At 35.9% G+C, this 16,315-nt stretch overlaps 1 protein-coding gene across 9 annotated transcripts in view; it reads right to left on the minus strand.

Annotated features, from left to right (window-relative positions):
• Positions 1-2,442: 2,442 nt before the first annotated feature.
• Positions 2,443-16,315, minus strand: part of HIPK3 (homeodomain interacting protein kinase 3) — an 89,585-nt gene continuing 75,712 nt past the window's right edge. For 3 of the 9 annotated variants that reach the window (XM_054585938.1, XM_054585939.1, XM_054585940.1), the window contains exons 9-18: positions 14,332-14,430; positions 13,742-13,863; positions 13,352-13,479; positions 13,098-13,259; positions 12,879-12,941; positions 12,295-12,588; positions 11,849-11,989; positions 10,106-10,341; positions 9,763-9,890; positions 2,443-6,382 (exon numbers count right to left, since the gene is read on the minus strand). In XM_054585938.1, the coding sequence (XP_054441913.1) occupies positions 5,906-6,382; positions 9,763-9,890; positions 10,106-10,341; positions 11,849-11,989; positions 12,295-12,588; positions 12,879-12,941; positions 13,098-13,259; positions 13,352-13,479; positions 13,742-13,863; positions 14,332-14,430 (1,850 nt within the window). In that variant the 3' untranslated portion in view covers positions 2,443-5,905. The remainder of the gene's footprint in view (positions 6,383-9,762; positions 9,891-10,105; positions 10,342-11,848; positions 11,990-12,294; positions 12,589-12,878; positions 12,942-13,097; positions 13,260-13,351; positions 13,480-13,741; positions 13,864-14,331; positions 14,431-16,315) is intronic. The other 6 variants (XM_054585941.1, XM_054585944.1, XM_054585943.1 and 3 more) reach the window with 6 other exon arrangements.

Raw genomic sequence — 16,315 nt, forward strand, 5'->3', positions numbered from 1 at the left:
ATAATCATACTTCTAATTAGGGAAAAGTATAAGTTCTCAGTAAGATAGAATAATGCCATTAAAATAAAAGTTGACACAAACATTAACATATAATGGACCAGAGACCTAATAAAGGTAAAACCATGAACCTCTTAGAAGAAAACAAAGCGGTCTGCAACTTTGGGATAGGCAAAAATTTCTTAAGACACAAAAGTACAAATCATAAAACACTAATACATTGGACTTCATCAAAATTCAAAACTTTTGCTCCTCCAAAACCCTGCAAAGAAAATAAAAGAAGTCACAAACTGGGAGAAGACATTCATAATACAAACACCTGGACAAAGAACTGGCGGGCAACCTATCATCCCCTACCTGGTCCTCTAGCTTCCTCTCTAGCCCTATCATTTTCCGCGATAGCCAGGTCGAATTGTTTGCCTGCTGAAAACCCTCCTATGGCTTCCACAATATATGGAATTAAATCTAATTAGACTCCTTTGGTAAAAGGCATGCCCGCCCCCCTGGTTTTATGTTCTAGCTCCTGCTCCCCACTCACGCACTTCTTCTGGCCTCACGGGCCACTAGCCTGTTCTGCCCATAGTATTTAGAAGCTCCTTCCTGACTTAGGACCTTTGCACTTGCTGATCCCTCTGCCAGTGATACTTTTCCACCGTGTGGCTGACTAGCATCCTCATTGTCACATTCTCGCTGAGGCATTCTCTGACATGCCCTCTCCAGTCACTTAATCAATATCCTGTTTTCTTCACTCCACTTACCCTAACTGAACTTAAATTTTCCCCCTACAGAAAGGAAAGGTCCATAAAATGAAAAGAAACTTCAGTTTTGTCCACTGATACAAGCCCAGCATAGAGTGTGTGGAGCATGGTAGAGGCTTTTTAAGTATCACTGAATGATTCGTGACATACCTATGTTCCAGGCACTGTATTAGACATTGGCTCCAAGTTATGTGCTGCTGAAAAGTTTTTTTCATCTTTAGAAAAAATACTATATTCCTAAATCTATTTAAATAGCTGAATACTTCTTAGTATTCTCCAGAAGCCAATTTACTTGCAAGCAAATTGCAAAATGTGGATTTCATTTATATGTAGAATCAATAATGCCTTGGGCTAAATGGAAATGTTCACATTATTTTGAACAACTTACACCGACAACAAAAATGAAAGAAACAAAAAATATTATGTGCAAGAACGTAGCATAAGTAGAATTGTCATATACCACTGGTGAGTCTAAATTAATCCCTTTGGAATGCTGTTTACAATTATTTAGTAATGTAAAACATATGTATACCTTATGATTGAACTACATACCCACATGTATACCCAAAGGAAACACATACATGTGTTCCCCAAAAGACACGAACAAAAGTGTCCATAATAGTACTATTCATAATAGCCAGAAAGAACTCAAAGGTCCATCAACAAAAAATATATTAGTATGCATGCACACCAAGGAATACTATACAGCAATGAGGATTTAAAACCACAACTACACCCAACGTGGGTGTCTCTTACAAATAAAATGGTGAACAAAAGCAGCCAGGCACTGCAGTGCCTATGTTGGCTTCAGTTCAAAGTTAGCTGAGATTGCGATTATATATTCTCCCTGGTGTGTTCTGGTGGAGTGCTTCCCACAACTTTCCTACTGATGTTCCTTCTGAACTTGGATCCTTTAAGTATGAGGTGGCATTTGAGGATACAACCTAAACTGCCTACAACCACCACATTCTTTTGAAGTCTCATGTTTTGTATCTTAAAAATTCATGTGAATTCCCTGTTTTTCCTCCATGCATACTGAGCAAAAGAATTTACCTCAAAAATATTTAAGAAAATAATTTTCAAATGAAATGGGCCACAGTTGACCCAGTGGTTGCAGTAGTCAGACTTCAGTTTAAAAAGAACTGGTGGAGCCAGAGTGAGGCATGGGGGTAGGGGTCAGACTGGAAGAAGTGAAGGGATCAAGAAGTGTAAATTGGCAGTTACAGAACAGTCACGGGATGTAAAGTTACACCGTAGGGAATATAGTCAATAATATTGCGATAACTATGTCAGGTGCCAGCTGGGTACTAGAACTATCGAGAGGAACACTATGCAAAGTATATGACTGTCTAACCAAGAAGCTGTACACCTAAAACCAACACAAAATAATATTGAAAGTAAACTCTAATTGAAAAATAAAATAAATAAAAAGAACTGGTAGAAAGTAGATTAGTTAAATAGCCTGGTTCATATCCCAGATTCACCACTCACTAGCAATGTGACTTTGGTCAACTTACCTAGATATTTTCAACCTACTTCCTTGTTTCTCTACTGAAGATAGTAACACCAATCTCACACAAATGATTTGAGAATTAAATGAGATGACGTAAGTTAGATAGCAAATGCTACTAGCTTTTCCTTCTCTACCTATATGCAGTACTGGGGTGGAAAAAAAGTCAACAAGCTGTTTGCTGCAATATATATATTTTAATTCAAAGTGAATCGACAGTTAATACACCATAAATTCTTATTTTGACACTCACCAAAATAGTCACCTGGAAAACCCGCTTTTTGTGACAAAGTACAGAAGGCTTGGTCACATTTAAATCACTGAGAACTAGAGAGAAATACTATCGCAAACTGTAATAGACATTACATCCATAAAAATTTTCCCAGTCCTTATTGTAATATTGCACAGTGCAACTGCTACATGGCAAACTAGTGTAGCATAGAAGTAAAAGCAAAAACAAACTAACCAAAGAAAGAAAGCCACAAGTCTAAAATTATCAAACAGTTAACAGTTCAAACTTAGTAATCAAATCTATCATTGGGTTTTGTTAAAACAAATCCTCCTACACTTGCAGTGTATGATTTAACTTTTACTTATCGCAAACCAAGTTTAAAGTTAGTAGTAGAGATTTTTAAAAATGAAAAGGTTTTGCTACTACAGTAACATACTTAAATACCCTGAAGAAAAAGAAAACTAAATATCAGGATATTTGATAAAAAAAATTGTAAATCAAAATAATATGCAAATATGTAACTTGAAATTCATGCAGTGTTTTATTTAAGAAAGCATTAAAACCAAAGAAAACTGGTTAAAATGGCTTTAAAGAAGGTATAAATCCAGATTTTTTTTTTTGTCAAGATGCTTTAGGTTTTCACAGATTTTAACAATTTTTATTTTTAAATACATAAAAAACCCATGATTAGAATCAGTTAAGAGCAATGTACTTAACTGGGGTATGCCTTTATCGACATTACTATTATGAAAACACTGAAGGTTACTGTTTGCTGTCTGTTTAACAAGACCATCTCAGTCTTGGAAGTGAAATACAGGAAATAGGACATTTCAGGGTAGTGAACATGGTCCTGAACAAAAAGCAAACCGCACCAGGTTTGTACCTTCTGTGGTACGAGCATCAATCAATCAATCCTTTGCACTTATTTCTGAAACATCTGCTGCCAGCATTGATTCTTTTCCAAAAAGTGAGCACATACCAGTAACCTGCTGGACCACATAAATAAAACTAGAAGGCTGTGGAGGACAACATTTACTTAAATAGTAACTCCATACATTGCCATCTGTAAATAATCTTTTAAATTAATCTTAGGCTACTCCTTTTTTATGTGTAATATATATTTCTATTTATATAAAATGCATAGAATTGATTACTAAAAACACTGAAACTTGTGGGGAAAATTAAGTCCTTCATTTTCAGTGTGACTAAAAATGTACTGCTGGTTTTTATTTTATGACCTAATACTGTAATTTTTAAAATCAATTTCAGGCACATTTATTTCATTGATGATTATTAAATAAAACACTGCTTGTGTTAATGGAGTAAAGAAAAGTTTGTCCATTATTAGCTTATTGTCAACGATGTACTAGAGCTGTACTAGTGGTATGCAATTCATTTATCAAAGAAATGCTATAAATCCAAAACATTTGGAGAGTTTTACACTCAAATGCTTTGTACTGTTTATTCCAGTAAATGCTGTAAGATTATATTCCAGATTTTTAAGGAAAAAAAGTTAAGTCAAGCCTGCAAGATACAGCTTTCTCAAGTGTCTACAATGCCAGTATGAAAATAAAAAATTAAGTTACATTGATACATCCAAGTTTTTTATATGCAGTGATGAGCACAAACATTAATAGAGATAAAATACTGATGCAATTAACACACCCCAAAATAACATATGCAATTATTTTCCATCATTTACAATACAGTAGTTACAATGACACTCCAAACAGAAAAGCAAAGTAAAAAAATCAAAACCCCAACTTCTATTTCATGTAATTAGACTTATACAGAAATTAGAAGGCTAAATAACAACTAGTTAATCACCTAATTTCACAGCTATCTGAAGTGGCAATCGTTATATAGCAGCTTATCTATGATACATTCAAGATAAATGATACAATTTATTACTTGCCCATAAGCTAAAACACAGCCTGTTTAATACCTTTCCTTAAGTTCCACCTGTACACTACAATATACTTGAGGTCTATGCAAAAAGTAGCTACCTTTTATATAGGAAATGGATGATTAAGTCTTTGGTGCTGTAAAAGCAACTTCATTTAAATATCATCACCATCACCAAAAAAACAAACAAAAAGAAAGAAAGAAAGAAAGAATAAGAAAGGAAAAACCCAAGACACACTTCCTAGGAAGAAAAGCATGTAATTTCTGTCCCTGACGGAATGTATTAAATAAGCAAACACCACCAACAAGCAAAACAAGTACTACAATGTAAAAATACTTTTAAAAAAACAACAACCCTCTCACATGCATAAATGAAAAAATTGCACACAAAGAACTCACATCTTTTCAAGCTTCAATAGTAAATATTCTGCTACTACTTATTAAATACTGCATGGTTTGCCCAAGCTAAGGTGAAACCACATCATGAATCAATGAGCAATTTGCATTTTCTTTCATTATCTACTCAAAGTCATGCCTACTGCACCTCTAAATATTTTATTAAACCCAATTATACAGCAAACACTCCCAAAATAAACTTAGATTGTATTGCAGTTACTTAACAGTATATAAAATGCTGTGTTGTGACAGATATCAACTATCCATTAGATACTGAATCAATTTTTCTTAAGCACTACTAACTGCTTGCTTTTCTTGAAGCTAGATCATTCTGAAAAATCAGACAGCAGAATTCAATTCAGCTATAGCAAACATGCTGCCCTCTTAATAAGGAAAAAACAGCTACAACCTGAAATCATACCACACAAAACCAAAATGAACATTACTCTATTAAAAGAAAACTAAAGAGTAGATCTGATTTTTAAGTGCTGCAGTCCTCAACATTTATATATAGGTAATAACATTAACAACCTCAAATATTTAAGGCACTATGTGTGGGAACGGTTTACAATGCAGCTGAGATTATTAGAACAACATTTAAGAGCAAAGTTTAGGCAATATTTTGCCCATGCAAAGACACATGCAAATGTAAAGAACAATAGCTCAATTTCTCAGGTAAGTGACCCAACATTTATACACTAAGACACAGATAATACAATTTTGTATGCTGAAATTCTGACATATGTGCATCTGTTGCTCTAAGTCTGTACACAGAATGGCTTCCCAAATGTGGACGTGTCTTGCACTAGTTAGAAGGCAATTTTATAAAAAATAGCAGGAGCAAAAGTGGACTTCTGCTCCCATAAGTCACCTGTCTAGAGTTACTACATAAGAAGATAACATGACCAAAGACAAGTTATACCAAATGTGCAAAACACATTAAAAGTGAGTTTTTTTAAAGCTCAAAGTTGTTTAAATTGCACCCAAGTCTACATGATTCAAAAATAATTTTCTTGTGCCATGGCTAATATTTATTAAATACCATGTTTTTATTTTTAATCAAATGTTTCTATCATTGAGCTTCCTCAATATGCTCCTTTTGAGTTTTCACATATATGGATACTGGCTGAGTTTTGTTGGACTCAATGGAAATCCAGTATATGCAGGTGATGCTGCAATGTAAGAATGTGGTGGGAAGATTGGTTTGTACTGAGTCTGATGAATGGTTGGGGATGGTAACAGACGGGGATTTATGCCCACTGGGACCTGGTGAACTATGCCACTAGGATGGGAGATATTATAAGTTGGATGCTGTAACACAGGTCTTGAGGTACATGGAGAGGCTAAGAGGTGGGCCACTGGTGCAGCACTAGTGAGGGCAGCTGATGATGGGTAAGGAAGTAGAGTGGGCTGTCCTCCGAGGTGCGTGCTTCCAGCCAGGTGCGCGTGCACGGCTGTGTGGTTGGGACTTCCGTGAGACAGAGTGAACGGATTACTGGTAACACTAGTAGAGATGTAAGCATGCTGTCTTCGATGTCCGAAGTTTCCATTCCACTCTTGATGCCCAGATCCAAAATGCTGAGCCTATTCAAAACAAATAAACAAAAAACACGAAATACATATTCAAAAGTTAAAAAGGAAGAAACGGAAATTACAATAAACTCTGTGACCGATAACCCATAAAAAACCTCTCAGATCTTAGACTGTACTAAGTATAAAGAGAAAATTAATGATTTTATATATTAGTAATAACATTTTAATATTTACTACTGCATATTATGATATAAACATTGCCTCTACCACTGCTAATATTTGTATCACTACCTCTCCACCACTACTAATAGCCACCACTTATGAAGCACTTATCATATGTAGGGCTAACATTTACATGCAAGGCATTATTTAATTCCAAAATAACACACGATATAGCTATTACTCCCATTGGCTGTGGTCTACATTGGCTAAAGAGATATGGCCAAGGTGATATATATAGTATGTGGCAAAACCAGGATTTGGACAAAGGTTTTACTTCGACAACTATGATCTTTTCTTTCCCCAAGTGGAAACTCAACTGCTAAGCATAGTGCTGAATACGGCATCTCTCACTATCACCACGACTAACACACAGAAATGTAGCCATCTGGCCGCCATATCTGAGTCTCCATTAACCTGGCTCACACTGCTCTCCTCGCCCTGGTGATTCCCTGAGACACCAGCCCACCAAACTTGCAGACCCACCCAAGCTGTTTCCAGTGGTTTTTCCATATGAATGGCCCACCTTGGCTCATGCTTCAGACTTTCCTAAAATCTTTCAAACAAGCAGCATCTGGCCTCAGTGCAACCCATACCTCTCACTAAGGGGGCCCAGGCCTGGCAGTAGCAACGGCAGACCAAGGTTCGGAGCTTGGCCTCTCCTGGGAACCTCCAACCTCAGCTCATGTAGCAGCCATCTGCAGACTGCTCTGCAGCTCAAGCCAGGGCGTCCTGGGCATAACATAGGCAGCGGCTGACCTTGGTTTGCACTTTCCAGGAAGCCCCAGAGCCAGTACACCCAGTGGACAGCTTCAGACCACATCAAAGCACTACCCACAAGCAATACACTCAAGGGCCGAACTCAGTGGACACCAGAGCCCTGCTGAAGTAAATCCTGCTCTGTGGGGTGGGCCCCTGCACAGCTGATTGGTCATGACTAGTCCTCGCAGCCAATTGGCTTGTGGATAAATTCTTCCCACTGACGTGCCAACAGCAATCAGAGCTCAAGTACAATCCGAAGATGTGCACAGCCCACAAGGGGACAAAGTGCATACCTAGAGTGCCCAGCTTGGGTTATCAGCGAGGCTGTGCCACTAGACCCTACAGGACACCTACTACATTAGGCCACTCTACCAAGCCTGGGGGATGTAGCAGTTCTACCTAATACGCAGAAGAAAACAAGGGAGGAAATGAAGAGACAAAGAAATACATTGCAAATTAAAGAACATTAACAAAATGGAAACAGAAAAAGAACTAAACAAAATGGAAATAGGCAATCTACTAGATGCAGAGTTCAAAACACTGGTTACCAGGATGCTCAATGAACTTACGGAAAGAGTAAATGAACTTAGAACTTCAACAGCAAAAAAAAAAAAAAAAGGGACACAAAAGCCATAAAAAAGGACATGGAAACCATGAAAAAAAATCAGAAATGAAGGTTACACTAACTGAAGTAAAGAATAATTTGTAAGTATTCAACAATAGAGTAGATGAAGCTGAGAAGCCACTCAGAGATTTGGAATATAGGAAGCAAAAAACTCCCAATCAGAACAGCAAACAGAAAAATGAATCCAAAAAAAATGAAGATAATGTAAGCAGCCTCTGGGACAACTTAAAATGTACCAACATTCACATCATGGGGGTACCAGAAGGAGAGGAAAGAGAGCAAGAAATAGAAAACCTATTTGAAAAAAATAATGGCAGAAAACTTCCCTAACCTGGTGAAGGAAATAAACATACAAGTCGAGGAATCTCAGAGTCCCAAACAAGATGAACCCAAAGAGGTCTATACCAAGACACATCATAATTAAAATGCAACAGATTAAAGACAAAGAAAATATCTTCAAAGCAGCAAGAGAAAAGCAGTTAGTTATAAGGGAGGTCCCACGAGACTGTCAGCTGATTTCTCAACAGAAACTTTGCAGGCCAGAAGGGAGGGGCAAGGAATATTCAAAGCAATGAAAGCAAGGACTTACAACCAAGATTACTCTACTCAGCAAAGCTTTCCTCAACAGATAAAGAGCTTCCCAGACATGAAAAAGGCCAATGGAGTTCATCACCATACCAGTATTATATTATAATAAATGTCAAAGGAGGGAAAAAAAGGAGGGCGGTGGGGGGAGGAGAAGAGGAAGAGGAGGAGGAGGAGCGGGAAGGATAAAAAATATGAACACAATGGCAATAAATATGTATCTACCAACACATGAATCTAAAAAAATAATATATAAGGCCCTGGCTGGTGTGGCTCAATGGATTGAGCACCGGATTGCAAAGCAAAGGGTTGCCAGTTCGATTCCCAGATAGAGCACATGTCTGGGCTGTGGGCCGGGTCCCTAGTTGAGGACACTCAAGAGTCAACCACACATTGATCTTTCTCTCCCTCTCTTTCTCCCTCCCTTCCCCTCTGTCTAAAAATAATAAATAAATTAAATCTTTTTTAGAAAGAAAGAATAGAAAGAAAGAAAGAAAGAAAGAAAGAAAGAAAGAAAGAAAGAAAGAAAGAAAGAGAGAAAGAAAGAAAGAAAGAAAGAAAGAAAGAAAGAAAGAAAGAAAGAAAGAAAGAAAGAAAGAAAGAAAGAAAGAAAGAAAGAGAACGAACGAACAGAAACAAACTCAGATACAGAGACCATTTTGATGTTTGCCAATGGGAGGGAGGATGGAGGGGACAGGTGAAAATGGTGAAGGGATTAAGAAGTACAAATTGGTTGTTCCAGAATAGTCATGGGGATGTAAAGTACAGCATAGGGAATATAGTCAATAATATTCTAATAACTATGCATGGTGTCAAATGGGTACTAGATTTATCAGGATGATCACTTAGTAAGTTATATTGTATGATATCTAATCACCGGGGTATACACCTAAAATTAACAGAATATTGTATGTCAATTGTAATTGAAAAATAAAAAATGATTTAAACTGAAAAAATGTAGCCATCAATCCATTAATGTGCATTCTGAATTAAAGTCTATGAAGACAAACTAAATATATTTAAGAGAATCTAGGAACTTAATTTTTCTAAAAGTATGAAGTTTTATGGATAAACTGCTTAATTATCCTATTATCAGATATATTATTCTTTAGTCATTTGGGATAATAAAAAAAGTAAAATTTATTAAGACTGCACACAGTTTCAGAATCTTTTTTCCCCCAAGTGAAATACTGCTGAATTTAAATCCCAAAGACTCTTTCTTATAAATTCACAAACATACCTGACTGAAATTCAAATGCTGCTGCTGGAATGCTGATGTCAGTTTTTGCTGACGATTACCCACTGTGGAAGGCTGGTTCAACCTTCCAGGAGCAGATCGTCCTTTTATTAATGGCTGGCATATAGAATCTGGCAATGAACAAATAGTAAAGAGTTAATGCTTTTTCTTTCTCATATAAAAATTACAAAGGTCTTTAGATATTTTACACAATAGTGATTTGAGAACCTTAAAATTAAATGATCAAACTGGAAATTTAGAGATGATTCTTGGCAATGCTGTTCTCTGTGTTCCTAAATTAAAACTTTTTAAGGGGCTATCAGGAAACAGAGGGGACTCAGTTTACCTGTGTTTGCCATATGCTCATCGGCAATTAATCCATTTTCTAATCCCATTGGTGGCACCACAACAGTACAGACAGCTGGTTTGGTTTCTGTGTTGGCAGAGGTTCCCAGTTCTGCATTTTGATGAGTGTCCTCTACAAAACTGCTCTCTGCAAATGGACTGTCATGTCCCGAAGAGTCTGATGTTGGAGAGCCATCCACAGTATCACAACCACTTTCCTGCTCTTCATCTGACATACTACACCAAGAAAGTATCTTTATGAATAATATGTTTTTCACATTAAATCCAAAGTTAAATACTGTTGAGGCTCCAGCAAATAGGTAACAATCTTATTCAGTTACTTCATATCTAATTACTGCCTTGTTTAATAACATTTTTGTCCTAAATTTTCTAGGCTCTCACATTAATTCTCTACTCAGACTGCTAACTCCAATCCTGTACTATTTAGAAACATCCTTTCAGCCCTGAATTTTGTCTCCCTTCTTTTCTCATTTGATCCTTAGTAGCAGTTCATATATCCCACTTTATATATTCTAGAAAATTACATCAAGATACTAGAATAGCAGCACCCTTCTGGATAATTTAAATAACATGTACAAACATTACAAATATTATGGATATTTCAGATTAAATTCTAATGTTTAGATATATTAAACATTAGTAAGTGGTATGTAATTTGGGTCCTTTTTAACTAACCAATTATCTGAAAGGTCCTCTGAAAGCCTAGCTAGAGTCCCATTATATCTCTTCTCCTCTGGACCTTTTCAAGCCCTGATAATATCTCTCCTTGGGATTTCTACAGCATTTATTGTCCCTCTTAATCATTCATTTCATACTTAACAGTGTGAAGCACCTCTTTTTATATGTATGTTTTAGTTACATATTTTTATTTATATATCTTAAACGTATATGTGTATATAAATGTATTTTCATATGTATGTGAATTATTTATGTATATGTGTAATATTAACTTCCAAAACCATTATAAGCAATATAAAAGGTATGTTAAAATTTCTTTATATCTTCCACAGAGCTTTGGTTATAGATTTTCAATGCCATTATTTCCTCACTAAGGGAAAAGAGAAGATAAATGTATAAAATTAAGACCTAAAATTTATTCAAATTTTATTTCTAATTTTAAAAATAGAAATTTCTAAAAGCAAAAATCAAATGTAGTTCACTGGAATTTTTGTGGCCCATCACTTAATATGTTAGTGCATCGTCATGCTGGTGAGGGGAAGCTCACTACTTTAGTGGCAATCCATGTTCCTGGACAAAAAGGAAGGAAAGGCAAGAAAATAATGGATGAGGCTGTGCTAATCAATTGCCAATGAGAGAAAAGAATCACAACAGATTTTTCTACTAACAGTGGGTTATCACTTTATTATGCAAAACATTCTTTTTTTTATTTTGCTAAAGTTTATGTTCTTACTCAAAATTTAAGTTAAAATAGTAATCTATGGAGCTGAAGTTGAGAATATGGCTTTTTAACCCTTTCAAAAACAAACGATTCTTTAAAAAATCATTTATTAGAACGTCAATTTTTGGTTTAGATCTGTTCTATAACAAATAAAATTACTACGTAAAACTTGAGTTATAAAAATTGATTTAGTTCAAAAATTATGTTCAAGAGAGAAGCCACTGTAGTAAACTGGCAGGTATTTGTTAATTTAAACACAAAAGAAATCATAGGCTTATTAGTTGACTTAATATTTATTACATACCACCACTGAAATTCCTTTACCTGTTAGGTCTCTTGCAAGGGGATGGGCTGGACTGCCCTGAGGAGCTGGTGCTCAGAGTACTATCAGGACTACTTAATGAACACATCCGATCGATATTCAAAGTGCTCTGGCACGCTTCGCAATCTAGGCTTCCTTTACATCTAGTGAAAGAGAGAGGGAGGAGGAAAACAAAAACATTAGAAGATACTCCCCAAAGAGCCCAAAATTAATCTATTTAATTAAGAATATGAATCGGTTAAGAGCAACCCACATGGACAAAAATCTAAAGCTTATAAATACAGGAAAAATGTTGTAATAACCATGTTAAATACCATTTAGGAAGTTTACTCCAAAAGACACTGACAAGGACTAAGTCATGGAAAGTTACTTTTCACCACACCAGGGGGCACCATCATTATTATTTAAGGATGCAGCATAAACACAGGAAACTGCTTTTGGCACTTACTCTCTGAGAGAATGTCTCTGTGTCGTCTCTTCCTCATCAGTGTCACTGCTAATAGTGATCACACTCACTGCAGGGCTTGGGGAGTCAGCGATGATGATGGTTTGCCGCTGTTTGTCTGAAACTGATGAATCAGAGTCCTGCCTGACAGATGTTTCACAACAATTTCTTGCCTCTCCTGAGTTATGATTGTCCTGTGTCTCTATACAACTTACTTCCTCGACATCTTTCCCATTTACTATCTTTGGAGAAATAAATGCTGAATGTGGGATATTGGTATTCTGCAACGCATTACTCCTGCAATCAAAGAAATAATGTGTCATTTTTACAATCAAAATAAGCACATGACATTTTTCTAAGAACTCTTGTTAAAATGAACAATGCAAACTGTCACTTGGTTCAAGATCATGTATATAATACACTAACATACAGATCATAAGTTTTGTGAAATATAAAATATCTGTAGAAATATCAATGTAGATTGCATTATTACATTCAAATGGTCAGTATTTTTTGGTAAATGTGATAGCTGAGTGTCTAAAATTATAGGTAGGTTATAAACAAAAGGGCAATAAAGACAGTCTTACCAACTGAAAGCATTTATTTCCTCTCTTCCTGGCTCCCATTCCATTAGTTTTACCAAAATACCTCTGAGAAATTGAGAAGGGAGCTGGCTTAGTGTTTGCAACAAAGCTATCAAAGAGGTCATTTTGAATACAACAGAGTGACCCTTTAGCGTACATGCAATATTTATCTTAAAGATTAATTTTCAAAATGCAGAGCAAAGTTAAAATATCAACACCAACCTGTTCTGACATAGTTTATTTTTCTTGGTAGTGGCAGGCTGAGGCCAGACAACATGTGCAATGCCCACACTAATTGGCTGAGGAGCTGATAAAGTTATCTGATTGGTTAGAAGAGGTTGCGGCATCACTGAGCTAAAGTGATTGCTGTGTGAAATCATTTTCCTAGGGAGAAAGTTTAGAAAAATTGAATTCCCTTTTTACCAAGAGCTATTTTGCAAACTAGTCACAAAGAAGTAGTTCTGTTTTTAACTTACCCCCAGTCTCCAAGTCTTTGTGAACCAGCCACACCCTCAGAAGTTAATGTAGCAGTAGCAGGGGCCAAAGGTGTTACCTGTTGCCAGGCAGGCACCAGCATCTGCTGTGTTCTACCAGACCATGTCTGCTGCACCCCCAAAAAAAGAAACAGAAAAACTAGTAAGTTACAAGTGATTCTTCATTATTAGATCTTAAAATAAAAAATACATTAAACAATCATTTACTAATGTCAAAGTTAAAGTCAATAATCTACAAAGGCTTTAATTCCCATCCAGGTCATTTTAATTGTTTCCCAATATCACAGGCTATTTTACCAATGGTTCATTCAATGCCTCTACTTGAGTATAAGGAGGACAGTACATAAGCAAAAATAATGAATTATTGCCAACCTGAGAAAGAACTCCTGGTCTGATCTGTAGTGGTTGCACAGCTGGGGCCTGAGTTACAAGTGGGACTGTATTATCTACCCTTATTGAATAACTAGTGGGTTTACCATGTGTTGCAGGAATACCTGTGAAAAAGAAAAGAATAGTTCTCAAACATAAGTTAACTCAGAGAAAGAATTTTTTCTTTTAAAACTTTTAAATTGAAACAATTGCTAAATTATGACTAGGATTATAAAATTATCCCCTACATAAAATTTTTATAACACTAGCAAAGCAATCTATTAGGAAAGTGAGGTGCATTTTATATATTTTGTGGTACATTATTCCAAAAGATGCTGTAAAGCTACTCTTTCTACTATTTTAAAATGCATACTACAAAGGTGAATCATTTATTTTTCTTGAAACTTCTCATTCCTTTCAAAGTTTGCTATTATAGCTTTATTTTTCTTTTCAAATACTTGTGCCACTATCATAAAGGACACGGGAAAGGTGAATCTGATTCAACATCCTGGTCCTCCAGCAGGTTCGCTTTTTCATGCAAATTTTTAGCTATGTCTAGCATTCTCTTCTTCAAAATTTTAATAGGCTCTTACACTCTTGGCACCAAAGGGACTGTATCAGGACTCCGCACTTCAACGGCCATGATGGTTTACATGCTTCAAGAAAATTCGGAATGGCATACTCATTTCGACCTCCAAAGGAAAAGCAAAAAATAACCTTTTCTGCCTAGTATAATGATACAACTATGTTTTGGTCAATGAGGTTTAATCTACTAGTATTTCCAGTAGAGGGCTGCTAGAACTCCAGGTCAAATGTATTCCATTTTGTTTACTGGCTAGGAAAATTGGAAAGCAGGATTATTAGCCACGTGAATCCAGTTAATGTTAGTATTTCTATGCCATGCATTGCAAAGGGATTTTGTAAGTATTAAGTCTTCTGATATTAAGCTTTCAGACAGTAAAGTAGTATGACCCTAACTTAGAGCTTTGACTAACAAGACTTTACAGACATCCACCCAAGATCAGAAAACTTAGTTATTAAAATAAATTCACTTTCATAATTCCAGTCTGTTGTAGCAGTTACTTTCAATATAGAATATTAAATAAATATCTTATTTAATATAATCAATTTTAAGATAAATGTGATCTTAGGTATCTCCCATAAGCCTTAAGAGGAAAATACAATTGTTTTCTTTTTCTATTGAAAAATAACTTTACGTGGGGGAGAGGGGCAGGGGAAAGTGGTGGTGGGAAGGTGGAAACAAATGTATTTGAACAAACATAAATTTAAAAAAAAGAAAAAAAACTTGGCAATTTTTATTACACGAGTATTTTTTAAGTGTTAAGCCTCAGGAGGAGAATACTATGCTAAGTGAAATAAGTCAGACAGAGAAAGGCAAATACTGAATAATTTCACCTATATGTGGAGTCTAAAGAACAAAATAAATGAATAAACAAATAGAAACAGATTCACAGATGCAGAGAATAGACTGATGGTTGCCAGAGGGGAAGGGGGGTTGAGGGCCTGGGTGAAAACGGTGAAGGGAATAGGAAATACACATTGGTAGTTACAAAATAGTCATGGGGATGGATGTAAAGTATAGCTTAAAGAGCATAGTCAATAATATTGTAATAACTATGTCTGGTGTCAGGTGGGTACTGGAAATATTGGGAGGATCACTTCGTAAAGTATATGATTTTCTAACCACTATCCTGTACACCTGAAACTAAAACAAAATAATGTTGAATGTCAACTGTAATTGAAAAATAAAATGTAAAAAACTCCTAAAGAAAATGTTAATTTTGTTGTGTTTATCTTCTTGACAGGAGTTTATCATACTGCTAACGTGTTCTCCCCTCTGAGCTCTGCACTAAGAATAAGATATGAATTAAGTTTAACAAATATCTACAGATTATTTTTTTAAAACTGACTTTCTTGCCCCTTCCAAAAAGCATATCTTGATCAGGAAATTCCCCAAGAAAAGGAATATAAGCACACCCAGACAGGGTAGATATATTGCAGCAATAGACAATCTCATTAGAGAAAAAGGAAGAATTCACTTTGATAAGGATTAAAAGACAGAACAAATTCTCAAATCCCAACAAAAATCATAGTGCCTTTAAATTTTCCTCATAATTAATATCAAGAGAATTCTCCTATTATCTTCTCTCCTCAAGAGGTCTAATTTTTTTTATCCTCACCCAAGGACATTTTTTCATGGCTTCTAGAGAAAGAAGAAGGGAGACAGACATTGATGCAAGAGAGAAGCATCAATTGGTTGCTTCTTTTATGTGCCCAGACTGTGGCTCAAACCCACAACCTACATACATGCCCTGACTAGGAATCGAACCTGAAACCCTTTAGTTCCAGGGCAACACTCCAACCAACTGAGCCACACTGGCCAGGACAAGGGGTTTAATTTTTTTTTTTAATCAAATTCAAAAGTATATATGGTTAAGATGTCAATTTTCTATTTGAGTTATTACATTAGCTAAGACGTTTTGTTTGATTAGATTTGCTTTACTCTCTGGAGACTGGGGCATAAAAAGCCTAACGGCTAGTCTAGTACAACAAAGG

The sequence above is a fragment of the Pteronotus mesoamericanus genome, unplaced genomic scaffold (assembly GCF_021234165.1).
Source record: "Pteronotus mesoamericanus isolate MK-2021 breed Mesoamerican mustached bat unplaced genomic scaffold, CSHL_Meso_final contig_90, whole genome shotgun sequence".
Classification (NCBI taxonomy): Eukaryota; Metazoa; Chordata; class Mammalia; order Chiroptera; family Mormoopidae; genus Pteronotus; species Pteronotus mesoamericanus.